At 40.0% G+C, this 16,914-nt stretch overlaps 1 protein-coding gene across 1 annotated transcript in view; it reads left to right on the plus strand.

The window, feature by feature from the left end:
* The window catches only part of LOC114656544 (uncharacterized), a 28,984-nt gene that overhangs the window by 7,632 nt on the left and 4,438 nt on the right, over positions 1–16,914 (plus strand). Inside the window, exons 5-14 of the mRNA XM_051931235.1 lie at positions 3,037–3,222; positions 3,553–3,784; positions 5,676–5,795; positions 9,501–9,668; positions 9,855–9,958; positions 10,050–10,128; positions 13,657–13,782; positions 14,142–14,306; positions 14,632–14,867; positions 15,873–16,086. Coding sequence (XP_051787195.1) covers positions 3,037–3,222; positions 3,553–3,784; positions 5,676–5,795; positions 9,501–9,668; positions 9,855–9,958; positions 10,050–10,128; positions 13,657–13,782; positions 14,142–14,306; positions 14,632–14,867; positions 15,873–16,086 — 1,630 coding nt within the window. The remainder of the gene's footprint in view (positions 1–3,036; positions 3,223–3,552; positions 3,785–5,675; positions 5,796–9,500; positions 9,669–9,854; positions 9,959–10,049; positions 10,129–13,656; positions 13,783–14,141; positions 14,307–14,631; positions 14,868–15,872; positions 16,087–16,914) is intronic.

The following is a 16,914-nucleotide window of genomic DNA, read 5'->3' on the forward strand; positions in this document are numbered from 1 at the left end:
ACAAAGTAAAACTTCATAAAAGGATTAAAGAAACAAAGCACACCTCCCCCCCCCCCCCCCCGCGAGTTAAACGGGAGAGACTACACGCGTGCACAAACACCACACAAAGCATCAACCCCGCACCAGAGCAAAACGGGAGAGACTACAAACCGTCAGAGTAGGAAACAAAGTAAAACGTCATATATTACTAAACGAGAATGGTAAACTGGATATGGAAGCAGGGACATGCCCGTGGACGCAAAAGACATAGTGCGCAAGCGCCACACAAAGCCCGCCCCCATAGTGAAACGGGAGAGACTACGCACGTGCGCAAGCGCCACACAACCAAGCAACAGTGCAAAACGGGAGAAACTACGAACTGTCAGAGTAGGAAACAAAGTAAAACGTCATAAAGAGATGCCGCAAGCGGGATAAAGCGAGGTCAGAAATAAAACACAGAGTTGGAAACAAAATAAAACACAGAAGCAGGGACATGCCCGTGGACGCCCCCCCATAGTGAAACGGGAGAGACTACACACGTGCGCAGGCGCCACACAACCCCCAACAAACCCCCCCGCAACAGTGCAAAACAGGAGAAACTACGAACTGTCAGAGTAGGAAACCCTAGAAATTTGATTCTGTTCATCTGGACTAAGTTTTTAAGTGGGAAAAACGGGAGAGACTTCGCGTGTGCACAGACACCACACAAAGCACACCCCCCACCCGCACCAGGGCAAAACGGGAGAGACTACAAACCGTCAGAGTAGGAAAAAAGTAAAACGTCATAAACAGGTTAACGAACAGGGACAAACACATAGAGAGCAGGTTACAAAACAAAGCCACCCTCCCCACAGTAAAACGAGAAAGACTACGGACCATCTGACATGCCGCAAGCAGGATACAACGAGGTCAGAAATAAAACACAGAGTAGGAAACAAACTAAAACTTCATAAAGGGATTAAAGAATGGGGACAAACACATGGAGAGCGGGTTATAGATGATGAAAACTGGAATGCAACAGCTACAAAAAAACCTATGGAATTAAACACATGCACACCGAGATACAGAATATAAAAGCAGAAACAACGACAGCTAAACGTCCACACCACACAGCGGATGCGGACCCTGAAAGTTCAGGCGCCTACATCGGGCGTCAGAACGCCCAGTGAAGTACAAAAGGCAAATGCGCCTACACAGCATGTTAAGAAACGACATAATACGGAAGGCGCAGGCGTCGCCGCCATATTGTGAGTGGCACTAATGCGTACGGAGTCCACAAAGGTTCATACATCAAACCGGAGATGGTACGGACACGCGTCTGAAACTGCGGAAGCAAAACTGTCTCGGCTCCAAAACCAAACAGCTCAACAACTAACACAGCCTCGACACCGAGCCCGCGTGGACAGATCTAATGAACGTGGGATACGAAGTGAAACGGGAAACACTACAGAGTCCGCAGTGCTCCACAATGCACCGCATAATAGTTTGGAAAGAGCTACAGTGACACGGGCGAACGCTCCATATTAAACATACGTCATCCTCACACGTCCAAACTATAGATAGATAGATAGATACTTTATTAATCCCAATGGGAAATTCACATTTTCCAGCAGCAGCATACTAATACAATAAATAATATTAAATTAAAGAATGATGATAATGCAGGTGAAAAAAAGACAATAACTTTGTAGAATGTTAAATGTTAACGTTTACCCCCCCTAAGTGAATCACATTACAGTGATGCATTATTAACAGTATGATAAACATCACAGTATCGCAAACAAATGAACATTATTACTCGAAAAAGGCAAAATATATTCACCACGGACCACGTGTCATTAAAACAAAAGCAGAATAAAGCGAGATCAGAAATAAAAGACAGAGTAGAAAGCAAAGTAAAACGTTATAAACAGGTACATGGGCGAACGCTCTGTATTAAACGTGCGTCATCCTCACACGTGGCTGCCCAGTGGGCACGGGTTCAAAACACCGGGGGTAGGCGAGCGAAGCGAGCAGGGGGCGGAGCCCCCTTGTGCACAATAAAGCACAATATTACAGCACTTTCTCTTTGCTGTCTTTGTCTCTCGGTCTTCAGCATTCCATTCCTCCTGGCAAGTATCATCCCTCTTTCTCCCGACTCTGGCTCCCCAAATGGAGTGAGGCGGCTCCTTTTATAGAGCACCAGGGAGTACTCCAGGTGTCCTGTAGTCTCCTTCCAGCAGCAGTTCTTGGTGTGGTGTAAGTGCTGCAACAATGGGCTCTGCAGTTCCTACAGTAACCCCTAGTGGCACTTACAGGACCTAACAGGCTATACCAAACTCCAACTCCCATAAAGCCCGTGATAGCCCATGGGACTGCGCTCTAGCCTTCCAGGAGAGATAATACCTTGAGCACACTCTCTCCCCAGTCGTTCCATTGCAGAGACGTCCCAGCCGGGTAAGGGCCCTGGCTGTCCACCATATTCCTTATACCTCATTGCTGGGACAGGCTTCAGGCTCTCATGACCTTGTAGTGGGAAGTTGTGGCTCTATAAAATGAATCGAGACAAGGCATGACAGCAGGTTAACTGAACCTCTTGCTGTCACTATGATAGCGCTAGAGATCTTAGACCTGTCATTATGATAGTGCTAGAGAAACCTTCTGAAGCTATAGTCCCCTTCTGGAATTATTTGTGTCAAGGTTTGACACATGCATTTGGAAGAAAAATCATTATTATCTCGGAATTTATACAGTGTTCAATCATAGTAATGCCACGAGGGGGTCTGGATCTCTGTGACAATGAATTGGATTAAGATTCAAAATGAATGAATTGAGGAAGGGATTAAACTTCTCTGACTGTTAAGTTTAGCGTGATATAAATTTGTAATTTTGTCTTTAATAAATTAACTCCCTTAAACAGATAATGCCCACCAAATATCCTTTAGAAAAAGTACTAGCTCTTGGTAAAATTACATAATGGCTATTTTAAAAGATTATATCTAACATTAAATAAATCATTTGTAGTCCCAATATATTTTACTTTGAGGTGTAAATTGTGAATTGTTCTTTCATAAACAGGTCTTCAATTCCCACAGATGCGTTGTGGAGCGCTAAACTCTATGGTCCTCTATCAGCAAAGTACAGCCTTCGGGGATGGCAGTTTCCAGGTCAAGAGAAAGATGGCAAAAATGACAAATGGGTGAATAGCCCATGGCCTTCTCACGGTGCAGATTGCTTCAACAGAATTAACTTTTTCATGGAAAGGTATGCCTTCCATTTTCACCTTAGCAACTCCCAGCTGCAGTAACACTAGCTGGTTTAAAATGTTCTACTTGTATGTAATGATGTGTGTGTAGCTGTGAGCTGCAATGGACAGCATCCCAACTAAAGGTTTCTGCTCCCTATAACAGAACAATAGGTAGATGCTTAAATAAAGGAGAGGAAATGTCTTCCTGTAAGCCCTGTGCCATCTATTCCTAAACTACTGTAGCAAATGTAAACATTTACTCTGCAGCTAATGTAAGCATTGAGTTTATCCACAGTTAGGATTGACATTTTATGAGATTAATGAAAAATTTATGTTATTATGTCTAGGTGCAATGATGTTCTGGAGCTAGTGGAAACCATTAAGCATTTCCAGTTACTGGAGACAGTAGCAAGAATTGGTGGGACTGGAAGTGACAGTCAGGATGCAATGGTGCAAGAGATCCATGAAACCTATTGTAGGGCTATGGATGTGTTTACCAGAAAGAACGGGGACATCCTATTCACTGAGAGCAACCAGTCCTTTGAAAAAGCCTTCTTTGACTTCAGAATAACTATTAAGGTAAGATGTTTGCAAAGAATCTACAGGATATGTCTACTATGTCCCATGAGAAGCCATTTTATTTCCTTGTTGTTTTGTTTGCACTTGGGTTTCAAATGGGTGCAGATAAAATAAATAGATGAAAACTGCAGGACCACTGTTAAATGCAGAAATGGGAGCCATTAGAGTGGTAGTGTTACTTGCATTCTAGCTAGAATATAGAGAGTGATACGCAGTGTTGTGTACCTTTTTGTTCTTCATCCCCTGTTCATTCTTTGTAATCTCAAATCTGGGACTTTGTTCCTTTTGTCACTAATCTTCTCCTGAAACACACAAATGTATTCTGGGTCTAGGGAAGTGTTGCGTACTCTTGAAACAGTCAGGTTTTGTTACTCCAGCTTTGCCAGACAAAGTTCTTTATTTGTGCCAATGTCAAAAATTTCAGAAGATTTGGACTTTTATTTAGGACTGAGCCCTTTAGATTTTATAGTTGCTATCTACCCGCTAGTATGCTTAGTATTTCACTCTTCTTTTATTACTTGGGCCCTATAGCTCACCCCCTTCCAAATGGGGACACACTATCTGTGCCAATTAACAGCCTTTTCTGCAAAAGTCTTTCCATTCTACTTTTGGCAAAACAGAGCTTTGCAGTTTTGTTTGACACCAGCTTAACTTATTCTTTGAATATTACTAAGCAAGTCAAGCAACCACATCTGCTAGCCAAGTCTGATATCCCCAGCCTTTAATCACTTTTTAAGTGTCCCTCTTTGCTTATACCTGAAAAAGGCACATGCTTCCTGAAAACTATGGTCTTTTATCTCAACACTAATGCTATCCCAAAAAAACATCCACACACACACCTTGAAACTGGTGGCTAAGGAGAAAACACTTGAAGATTATGAATAAATAACACTAAATTTGCCTTTAAACTGTGGTTTAGTTGGAACAAAAACACCTGTGAAGGCACACACCTCAACATCAAACCAGGGTCTCAGTAACAGGGAAGGGATATTCTGGTCTGAGGCTCAGGTTTGTCTCTCCAGTTGTGGTCAGGTGGCTTGTTCTAGGAAACCATCCAAAGGCTGGATGGTCTGCTGACCTCCAACAAGACGTCACTCTCATGTTAAACCATGAAGATGCAACAGATAGCAGCAGCAGCAGAGGTGTTATAACTCTCCTCTTTTTATCATCTTATTTAAAAAGCATTTGCAACATTTGCCTAATAAACAATAGAGATCCAGAAATTGCACTTCATTTTTGCTCTTTCTCTTGGTACTCTGAACAGTCTGACACTTTATGCCTGGTCTTCAGCATTAATCATTGTCCTAATTTCTTTCTTGATGTTTCAGTTTCAAAAGACCTTGTTTCTCATTTCATATAATTTTTCATATTTTCAGTACATCTTATATGTAATACCAGTATGAGTGTATAAAATATAGAATTAAAGCAGTAAATTGCATATATGTCTGCATTGACACTACCAATTATTGATTATATTTGCTGCACTCAACATTGTTCTATATTTAAATCCATGTTAAGTCTGCTCTGCTTCAGACTGTAAAGTAAACACAGGGAGCTATTCTTTATTCACCGTAACTTTAAACTACACCTTTTGAGCAACTAGCTGGCCAATCAGTGACCACACTGGTGAGGGCAAAGATTAGATTTCCATGTCAGAATGGTGCACACCATCACAACAGACTTATGATGCATGTGGTTTGCAGAATAATAACTGCCACTAATATTTCTTTTGTGTGTGAGGATCCTTTTAGCATGTCAAGGATTGTGAAAAGGAAGTTACTTTCACAACCTACAATTTAGATTTGCACAATTTCTCTGAAGAATATTTAGAAGACACCCTATTATGAATGTTTCTTGTGATGTAATAGTATTATTTGTTCATGTTTTGCAGGAGTTGGAATTCCAGATAGCAGAGGTCCTCCAGAGTGATTTTCAACAAACACCTACTATTGGAGCACAGCTGAGATTACTGCAGGTTTTTGAAGGAATTAGTGGCAGGGATCTTGTCCAGGTAATGATGGAAGTCAAAAAGGAATGTTGAACTTCCTTTAGTTAGTGCTTCATAGTGCCCATTCAGTCTGAGGAAATTCAGATGTTGGTTTGTATGTGTCTGGTTTGAAAACAATGGTGTGGTAATAGTAAACAGATTGAACCAGCGATATAAATGGATAGTTGAATTCATGACTTTGTATCACCCTAAATTTTTTTTATTAGTGGTGGCATTGGCTGCTGACTATTTGGTAATTGATGAATGATTAAATAATGGAAGCAATTAATAAATAATACGAAAACATCTTCTGGAGACAGAAAAGAATATGCACAAACCTTTCAATGAATTCCAATTAAAGCTTACTCACCAAAAAGGCACACATACAAATTTTTTATTTAATCACATTTTCTACCTTGTTATAAATCGTAGAAAAAGGGTGAGACTTGCAAAAATGTATTTACTTTTTTATGTTACAGTATTTCCTAAAGACAGTGTTAGATTACATTTTGAATGAATTCACAAGGAGTTCTAAGATAGAAGGCATGACACATTTAAGGATTGCAGTTGCTACAATCTCACTATTGCTTAGTCACTGCAAGTAAATTGAAGTGCAATTAATTACAAGATTATTACAGAGATTCCACACTGATTACAAATCACTTACTGTGGGACACATGTAGTGCAAGGTGAGGGTCATTTTGGAAGCCAATCGATATAAAGAATACAGAAATACAAACAGAAATCCATGTGAAAGTGTCATGGAGAATTCCTTCTTCAGAAAAAAAGACACACAGAGCCTCTGGATGAGAACTCACAGTAAGACTTTATTGCAAGAAGCACAAAGCTGACTCAGTTCAATGAAGTGCGTGTCAGCAGTTTGGGGGGGAGTTTATGCAAAATACACTCCTTCTGGTTCTTCCCACCATTTACCTATTGCCCATCACCTGGCCTTGTGTCCCTCATCTGACTGAAACTAGCCAACATTACTCCTGTGTATCGCTCGATTCCCACCAATAAGTTAGAATCAGGAGGACCCACACATATGATACTGGGCTGCTCAAATGATTAGTTTCTTGTTGCACATGTATCCCTCAAGGCTAAAAGTTTAGGCATCCACATCTCAAAGTCAATAGTGTTAAGTTTTCTTATAGTTCACAGTATCCGTGGCTTGTCATCACCTCATGCTATTGTCAGAGCAGGCAGGCAGAGGCCGGGCTGTTGCAAGTGAAAACAAGTGGTCTTGAGCTGATAAGCACAAGCAGCTTTCTTGCTGTTTAGAGAAAATTAAAATACAGACACAAGCTTTTAAATTTGGTTAATTCTTATATAACCCAGAGCTAACTACTTACAACACATTTTAAGTTAATGGTGGCAGTTTGTCTCCTTTGAAAACTCATACTAATCTAACAAACTAATTCAATTCACTTCAGGATTGTAAGCTTCAGTGATGGGTTACAAAGAGATGAGATCTTCTGGATTTCATGACAGCCCACTTAAGGAAAAAATCACTGCATAAATGGCCAATCAGCAGTTGCATGATCAACTCCTTTTTGATTAATTAGAGGAATACTTCACCCCAAAATTATTTATATATATATATATATATATATATATATATATATATATATATATATATATATATATATATATATATATATATATATATATATATACTAGTTGATTCCCCAGTGGCTTTGCTCACTGAGTGCAAGGGAAAAAAATAAAATGTAGTCTAAAAGTTATTAAACAGTAAAACATTAACATTTAAGAAGTAAATATACATTGATCACTACTGGAGTGGTTTCGGGTAAACTACATTTTAAAGGCAGTATAACACAACAGGTAAGTAGTACTAACAGCAGCAAAAATGTATTTGGATCATCTCTCGGTAGTAGATCCACGCCTCCCACTTTGTTCTCACGACCCCTCGCCGCTGAAGGTGGTCTCGTCTTCACATTGTTTACAGCTCGGCGCAGTTAAAAAGTAGAAAGACGCAAAAGTGTTTTCCTCATCTCTTCTACTATCAAGTACTGCCAACTAAAAAAAAAGTTACAATGTGGCAGTTTCCGCGACAGTCACGTGGACGAATAAATAAAACTTCTCTGTCAGAGCGCCCCTGGTGGCGGACGGCTCAGCGCTGTAGTCCAGACAGGAGGGCTGGGAGAGGGCGATGCGGGGCACACTTCTATGGGATGGGCGTGTTTGTGTTTACTTCTTTTCAATATCAGTAAAATAACTCTCACACAAATAATAACAATTCGTAAAGACGATATAAAAATGGCGTCCACAAATGATGTGACCTGGGTATGATGTTAATATGCATCCAACCCTGCTCTCAAACCTGCAGGGAAAAACTGTATAAAAACCTCACACTGGTTCCACCCCATCTGAACTAGTGTGGTGCTGAGGTGTCACCTGTTGCATGGCTGCACTCGGGTCCTAATCTGGGATCCTGAGTTGGTTTGTCATGTGGTGGGTGTGGCAATGTGCTGTATCAGCACGTGCTCCTAACCTTTTTTATATGTTACTTACTTAATGGACTTTTTTGTGGTTACCGAGAAACCACAATGAGAAAAAATTTTCATCTGAGGTTTTCATGCAGAATGGAGAGAAAGAAGTTTATTATATAACAGATCTCAATTGCTGGCAGTGATATATGGTTTGGTGGCAACTGGGCGACAGTCAACTCGGCATAAAGACAACTCGGCGAAAGACAACCTGGCGAAACTTTATCTTACATTATCTTCTGCAACCAAAATTGCTAATCCTTTATACAGTATAAATTGTATTGATTGTAATTGTATAATAACGATATTTAGAATAATGTAGGATAGAGTTTGTTCCATCTGCAGAATAAATTTCGTTCGTCAATTATATAAATTTGTTTTCAACATTTTAAATCACGTTGTCATTTAAATATTAAAAAAATCTCTTTGAACCTAACTACTACCTAACTGGTAAAGAATGTCGCTGAGTTGTCTTTTCGCTGAGTTGTCTGTCGCTGAGTTGTCTTTTCGCCGAGTTGGTTGTCGCCCAGCTGCCCCTGTACGGTGATGTACAATGGCAAACAAAATGGCAAAAATGTCCATGGAGAAAAGAAAAAACAAATCTCACGTTACTCATGTTGCACAATTCACATATCAGTTATCCAGCCACTTGCTGAAGACGAATGCTTTTTTTGGATAAAATATTGTCAGGCAGTTACTTTCAGAATTATCAGCGCTTACATAAACAGCCAACCCAAACACTCATGATACTGACTTTTGACTAGAACTCCCCTCTTTCTCTCATTCATGGATCAAGAGTCCTGTCTTTAATTTGTATCCACCCACAATTTTAAGCATTTATTGTGTATCTACCTACTTTACACAGCTGTTGCACTTCATCAAATTCAGTATTATATTACATCAGTATAATGTAAGTAATATACTTATATATACTGTACGTCATACTGCAATGCATGTAGAGTGTAATATATTGTATATGTTATGCAATTGTAGGCTTTTTTGAGGTAGTCCAAGCATTTTGCAGTATTATTGTAGCTGAAAGCTCACAATACCCATTTGGTTGCATCTGCTCTCATGCATTTACAATGACAATAAATCGACTTGAATATCATATTACAGTACAAGTATACTTAGCAGTCATGTCCAATCACATACCAGTGCTGATGATGATACAGCTTCTTTCTGTCTTGACTAGCATTCTTTCTTGTTTCATTACTAGAAACATTTAAAAGTCAAAGAACAGCAGCTTTTATCAATGCTCATTGATGAAGTGACACAGGTGAAGTCCTCCTACCAGGAAATGTGTCGGAATGCTTGTGGGCGCTCTCTTGCGCCACCCACTGTCAATAAGCTGCGCTGCTTGAAGGGCTTGCAGGACAGGATCTCGGTATGTATTGGTTGAAATATTTCTGAAATCAAAACTCAAAAGTGGCTTCGTTTTCCACTTTACAGTAATGCAGGTAACTGGCTTGGCCAAGATCTGCTGGAATCTGGAAAAGAGTGATGCAAGTTTTGAAGTTTTAGCTTAAGACAAAAAAAGGCAACCTGAAAAGAAACTGCCTCTCATTTTTAGGAGCCAATGCAGAAACTGAAAGATGTTCTGCCACATTCTTTGAAAGGCGATTTTGGTTGGAAACTCAGACATTTGTACTCCGACACTATGGAAGAGCTGCAAAGGTAGGGCGGCCAATACTAAGTAGGTATTGGGTGAAATACCCTTTAATCTTATTCTACGCCTAATTCTCTCTTTCTTATCTTTACCAAACAGTTATGAGAAAGAAACAATGGACTCCTGGTTACAGACTGCTGAGATGGACCTAAGCCAAGCAGTTAAGAAGCCTTTATTGGTGAGAATCAACTTTGAGTCATATAACAGACTGCATGTTCATTATAATTATCAAGAGAAACTGGCGGTACATAGATACCTGCCACTGACCCACATACCTGTGTGTTATTATGAATTTTTAATAAGCTCACTTGATATCCTAATTCTAATACGGCAATGTCTGTAGTGACAAGTTTGAAGCATATTTTCAAAAACAAGTAAAGCAGTGGCATACACACACATGCAGGAAGGGACAAAACACAACTTAAGATGTTCCGCTGGTCTACTCAGAAAAGCTTTTTCCCTTTTTATGACACTACTAGTTTTCAGTACTGAATATCTCACAATCTCATTATATTTACCTTCGATTTCACTTTTCCTTTCTGTAACATTTAACACATCGTCTTCTCAATACAAATTATAAGCACCAGGGACCTTTGTATAAAACATGCTTATGCTTAGAAATGAGTAAACCATTTCTTACACAAACGTCGGGATTTATAAAACTCTAACTTGCAGTGGAAATTGGCTTAAAGTTACAGCAAGTTTTGACCATCCATAAATCCTATGTATACTTTATGGTGCTGGCATTTTAGCGACTCCAGGCAGCAGTACAATGAAGTGAACAGCAAATCTTATTTCATTGTGCATTTCAGTGGTGCATAAATCACTTTCTGATGTTGTTGAACTAATTATATCTTAGTTAACTGACATGACCTGTCTGTACAGCTGCCTTCAGTGTTGGTCATCACACTTAATGCATATGCTAACTGCATTTTCTGTTTTGCCTTTAAAATGGGTGTGCTGTGTGTTGCACCACCACATACAGTAAATGGAAATGGCAGCATTAGCTCTTTTGGGGGATATCACCAATGACAGGATAAAGCGAGTTTTCAGATCTCACAATAGTTTTTTGCCTCATGATGATAATACGTGTTTATGCTGATTTAGACTTCTTACAACCATCCACTTCAAGTTGTGTGCTGAATTGAAGCGTACATTATAGAGACCATCAGGAAGAAATCACATAATCCCTGTTCCATTCCAAATTTTTGCAACCTAACTTTCCCCTGCTACCACTTTGCAGCCTTTAATCTCTTTCAGATCAACTCTTCTCTCTCATTCTCTTCATTCATCAGCCTCTCAAAGTACTCTTTCCTTCTGCTCAACACACTCTCCTCGCTTGTGAGTACGTTTCCATCTTTATCCTTTATCACCCTAACCTGCTGCACATCTTTCCCAGCTCGGTCCCTCTGTCTAGCCAATCGGTACAGGTAGTGAATAGTGAATCAGGAAGTGCAATGGATTAGCAAGGAGGAAGTAAGGACAGCTATGAAAGGATGAAAAATGGAAAGGCTGTTGGTCCAGATGACATACCTATGGAAGCATGGAGGTGTTTAGGAGAGATGGCAGTGGAGTTTTTAACCAGATTGTTTAATGGAATCTTGGAACGTGAGAGGATGCCTGAGGAGTGGAGAAGAAGTGTACTGGTGCCGATATTTAAGAATAAGGGGGATGTGCAGGACTGCAGTAACTACAAGGGAATAAAATTGATGAGCCACAGCATAAAGTTATGGGAAAGAGTAGTGAAAGCTAGGTTATGAAGTGAGGTGATGATTAATGAGCAGCTGTATGGTTTCATGCCAAGAAAGAGCACCACAGATGCAATGTTTGCTCTGAGGATGTTGATGGAGAAGTTTAGAGAAGGCCAGAAGGACTTGCATTGCATCTTTGTGGACCTGGAGAAAACATATGACAGGGTGTCTCGGGAGGAGCTGCGGTATTGTATGAGGAAGTCGGGAGTGGCAGAGAAGGACGTAAGAGTTGTACAGGATATGTATGAGGGAAGTGTGACAGTGGTGAGGTCTGCGGTAGGAGCGATGGATGCATTCAACGTGGAGGCAAGATTACATCAGGGATTGGCTCTGAGCCCTTTCTTATTTGCAATGGTGATGGACAGGTTGACAGACGAGATTAAACAGGAGTCCCCGTGGACTATGATGTTTGCTGATGACATTGTGATCTGTAGCGATAGTAGGGAGCAGGTTGAGGAGACCCTGGAGAGGTGGAGATATGCTCTAGAGAGGAGAGGAATGAAGGTCAGTAGGAACAAGACAGAATACATGTGTGTAAATGAGAGGGAGGTCAGTGGAATGGTGAGGATGCAGGGAGTAGAGTTGTCGAAGGTGGATGAGTTTAAATACTTGGGATCAACAGTACAATGTAATGAGGATTGTGGAAGAGAATGAAAAAGAGAGTACAGGCAGGGTGGAATGGGTGGAGAAGAGTGTCAGGAGTAATTTGTGACAGACGGGTATTAGCAAGAGTGAAAGGGAAGGTCTACAGGATGGTAGTGAGATCAGCTATGTTATATAGGTTGGAGACGGTGGCACTGACCAGAAAGCAGGAGACAGAGCTGGAGGTAGCAGAGTTAAAGATGCTAAGATTTGCACTGGGTGTGATGAGGATGGATAGGATCAGAAATGAGTACATTAGAGGGTCAGCTCAAGTTGGATGGTTGGGAGACAAAGTCAGAGGCGAGATTGTGTTGGTTTGGACATGTGCAGAGGAGAGATGCTGGGTATATTGGGAGAAGGATGCTAAGGATAGAGCTGCCAGGGAAGAGGAAAAGAGGAAGGCCTAAGTGAAGGTTTATGGATGTGGTGAGAGAGGACATGCAGGTGATGGGTGTAACAGAGCAAGATGCAGAGGACAGAAAGATATGGAAGAAGATGATCCGCTGTGGCAACCCCTAACGGGAGCAGCCGAAAGAAGAAGAAGAAGATGCCATAGATGGTTACTGACAAGAGGTAACAGGGAGTGGCTGAAAACACATCTTATATATAAATGTCTACTCGTGGAAGTGTGTGTATCTGTCCGGACCCAGAAGTGAAAGGTAGAGTCGGGCTAAGGGCTCCACCTGCGAGGAAACAGAAAACTTGCTTAGCTGCTAATAACACAAGCAAGGCCAGCACGTCAGCAAAACGAAACCTCAGAAAAAAGACAAAGTCGCTTAGCTGCTAACATTGGAAAAAACGGTTTACCTTTTACTTTTCCTTCTGCCACTAATGCACAAGCGAGGCAAGCACGTCAGCAAAAAGAAATCTCTGAAGAAAGTCACTTAGCCTCTAATGCACAAATGATGCGAGCATGTTGGTAAAACTAAACCTCCTAGGAGAGAGATACCCAGAGTAGTTCCTTTCGATTAACTGACATCTCTACATTTCAATTTTTTTTTCTGACGATTTCAATAGTGTCTAGAACCCCGTGCTTTTTACAACACGGGCTTATATAGCTAGTACATAAATAAATAAAAATTGAATACGTTTCCTAATGGATTTATCCATAATCCTCAAATCCTGTGTTTAGCTCTCTCAACGTGGCCCATATTAAGCTGAAAAAAAAATCATGGCAGAGGCCAAACAGCTCAAACAAAGTTAATCTCCTTCTCTTCCCATAGCCTGAAACTAATGAGTACGGATATGCCAGAGTATAGTGTGTCCAAAATGAATGAAATTTTATGGTTGTGCTCCATCATGTTATTTTACAGGTTATTTCTGATAAGAAAGATGAACTAGAAGATTCTCCATTCTCTGTAGAACTGAATCTGGATCCAGATTTTGTTCTGATGCTACGAGAGGCCAATTACTTCCGCCAGGCTCCATTTCATATACATGTAAGTGCTAGTTTGTTTAAGACAAGCAGCTAATGAAACATGAAGCTGTGGGCTCTCTGTAAGCCTTGATTCAAATCTGCGAGATTGCATTAGTACTCTGATGACCCGAGCTCCCTGGAGCAATGATGTGTTTTCAGATAGGCAGTAGAAAAGATGAGTTTTAGAGAAACAGCCAGACCAGAAGTGAGGGAAGACTAGACTACAGGGGATAATATATCAAATTTTGCCAATTAAATATTTTATGCACCCACTTGAAAATGCCTGACTTCATTTCAGCTCTTCTCTGTATCTTCAGATTTGCTGTAAAAAATTCTATTATGTTTATGTGTGTTCTTATGCATCTGAAATGATCTTTACAGTTACATGAATCTGTAGAAACATTTTTGAAAAATGAACATGTGAATCGGCTGTGGGAACAAGCTGCCAGGCTGGAAACTGTCCTTTGCAAGTACAATGAAATAACGAGAAACATCCATGACTATGAAAAGGGGCTTCTGGAAAACATGCTTTCTACGGCCCAGACGGTAAGAAGGACTGCCCTGAATATTGACCTATCAGTGGAGGAAAATCATCATCTCTACATTGATAATACTGACTTTGAAGGATATCAGCTCTTATTTCACTTTTTTAGCTTTCATAAGATTTTAAAGGAAAGAGCAGACATAAATAATGCACTGATAAAACTTAGCTTTCGTTAAACACCCTTTAGCCTTTACTAATTTGTCAAATTATTTATAGGAGTATACATGTATAGAGTTGACCAGAATATTTTGTCTTTTCATTAAAAAAAGCTTTTGGTTCAATCATGGAAACTCTTAGATGACCCATTGCATTTTGCTGTTTTTATAGCTGCTGCAGAGTGGACTGAGCATCTACACATGGAATACAGAGAGCAGTGCTGATTTCATCGAGCAGGCATCGTCTCTTATATGTACTGACCTCTACTCCACATTCAGCACAGTGAGGAACAACTGCTTGGAGATCTCGACTCTTTCCAACTCCTGGTCTCAAGGGCGACTGGACATATTTTGCAACAGGAGCACAAGGGAACCAGCTTCGATGGAAGAATTACTGCAAGAGCAAGGGTGAGCATCTTACATGTTTGGTGCAAATCCCTGCAATCTAGAATTCTTAAACTAGCCAGATTTTATTTATTTTCTTCTTATTGAATCCCCATACTTAATTGATGTTCATGGTTGGTGTCTCAATGTACTTTTTAAAGTAGAAGAAATTAGCTTCACTTAGATTAAATTAATAATGTTGTTGTTGATGGATCCCCGTCTCCTTTCATTCAATAGGAGCAGTCACTCAGAGCATACAAAATTCCTGTAGCTCCCTCAGCTTTAAATGTGGTCTTGGCGAAATGTTCCAGATGTTAGAAGGCTGATGAAAATAATTATATTTATTATTGCGCACAGGAATGTAAGGTTTTGGCTTAGTTTTACAGCTAGATGCCCTTCCTGATGCTAACCTTCTCTGTTTGTTCAGGCTTGTGACCAGCATCAGGTTAGGCTGGTTTGCCCCCCTAGTGGCTAGAGGTTCTGTAGTTTCTAAAACAGGACATCCACTCCAACTTTATCCTTGCTATTTGTGCAACAATAATAAAGTTTGAACTGGTTAAGCAGTTTGTCTAGTGAGACCCTTTTATGTGACATACTTAAATTGTATGCCAGGTGAACTCAATAATCTTTTAATTGATTTGTCGAACCCGCACTTATGCTTGTGTTTTTTGCATAGTTTTATAAAAAGTTTAGCTGTAATTTTAAAATATGGAAGACGTAGACACAAGTTTTGCAATTGCTTTTTATTTAAACTTATTGTTTCCCCCCAGTTATTCGATTCACTTTATTTTTGTATAGTGTTCTTCACTGAGTTCACAGGTAAAAAAAATGCAATTACAAATGTTACAAGTTACTAATTACAGTACAAAGAGCATATGCATAAATGTATAGATTAGTTTAAACATACAGTAAAACAAAGCAATTATGGTTTTTTATGGCATTGTGCTCACACCATTGATCCATGCCACAATAGGAGTTTTCTCAGTTTTGTGCCCCATGTTACTTTTCCTTTTTTCAAAACTCTTGCAGGACCGTGGAGAGTGCCTTGGAAAGACAAATCATCTCAGATGGTCAGAGGATTCATCAACTGATTGGACAATCTTTTAAAGCAGTAAGCATCAGTGAGGCATCACCTGCTTGGCAGGGCTTCACAGAACACATGGACATCCTCGTTCTGCAAGGGCTAAAGCGGGTTACACTGAGTAGCCTTGCATCCATGCTGAACTTGCTGTTAGAAGAACAGGTAATGGTTACTTGAGCACCAGAACATTTTTAAATCTCTTGGTATTGATTTATAACATCCAAAAAATATAATATTGGACTGCTATATTCCATTACTCAAACTTTATTTTTAAAATTTGATATTTATGAAATGAATTGTTGTTTCACTTGTGTAATCCCTGATTATCAACTTTTAATTTTCATCAGTAGTTTCTCAGAGTCGAAGGTGACCACTTTGTGACTTTATCTCATCTGTTTTCTCAGTCATCTCTGTACCTCCTCTGTATGAATATAAGCCATTATGCCATTACAGAGAGGACATTTAGCAACTGTTTTTGTGACTTATATACTGTATTAATGTTAAGAACTTTCCTTAGCTCCTTTCTGCCACATGTCAATAACAGGCCAAGATGGGGTAGTTCCTGCCTATTCTTTTTAAAATCGGTCTGTTTCCAATTTGGAACTATCCATAGTTCTCTCACTGCTTACCTGACTCTTTCAGATGAGAAGTGGAGATCAACTTAAAACTATGAACGAGGTGGATGTTTTCAGAGGTTCTTGGCTGATTTACTGGCTCCTTTCATTAGGCCAGTTTAGAAATGCTCATATATAGAATATCTAGCTACTTACCTTACTATTTCCTTTGGAAACAACAGCAGCTTTTGATCATTCACCGGTCCTTAGCTGTAACACTTATTATTCCATGTGAGAAAATAAGACCAACTTTGAAGCCCATTCATGGGTCTCCAACTGTTTCGTGAACTGTCACGCTTGGAGATGTCAGGTTAGCATGAAACACTATGTAAACCAGGACAGAAAAACTCACAGGACACTAACATATTAGCTGACT

Source organism: Erpetoichthys calabaricus, chromosome 8 (genome assembly GCF_900747795.2).
Source record: "Erpetoichthys calabaricus chromosome 8, fErpCal1.3, whole genome shotgun sequence".
Taxonomy (NCBI): Eukaryota; Metazoa; Chordata; class Cladistia; order Polypteriformes; family Polypteridae; genus Erpetoichthys; species Erpetoichthys calabaricus.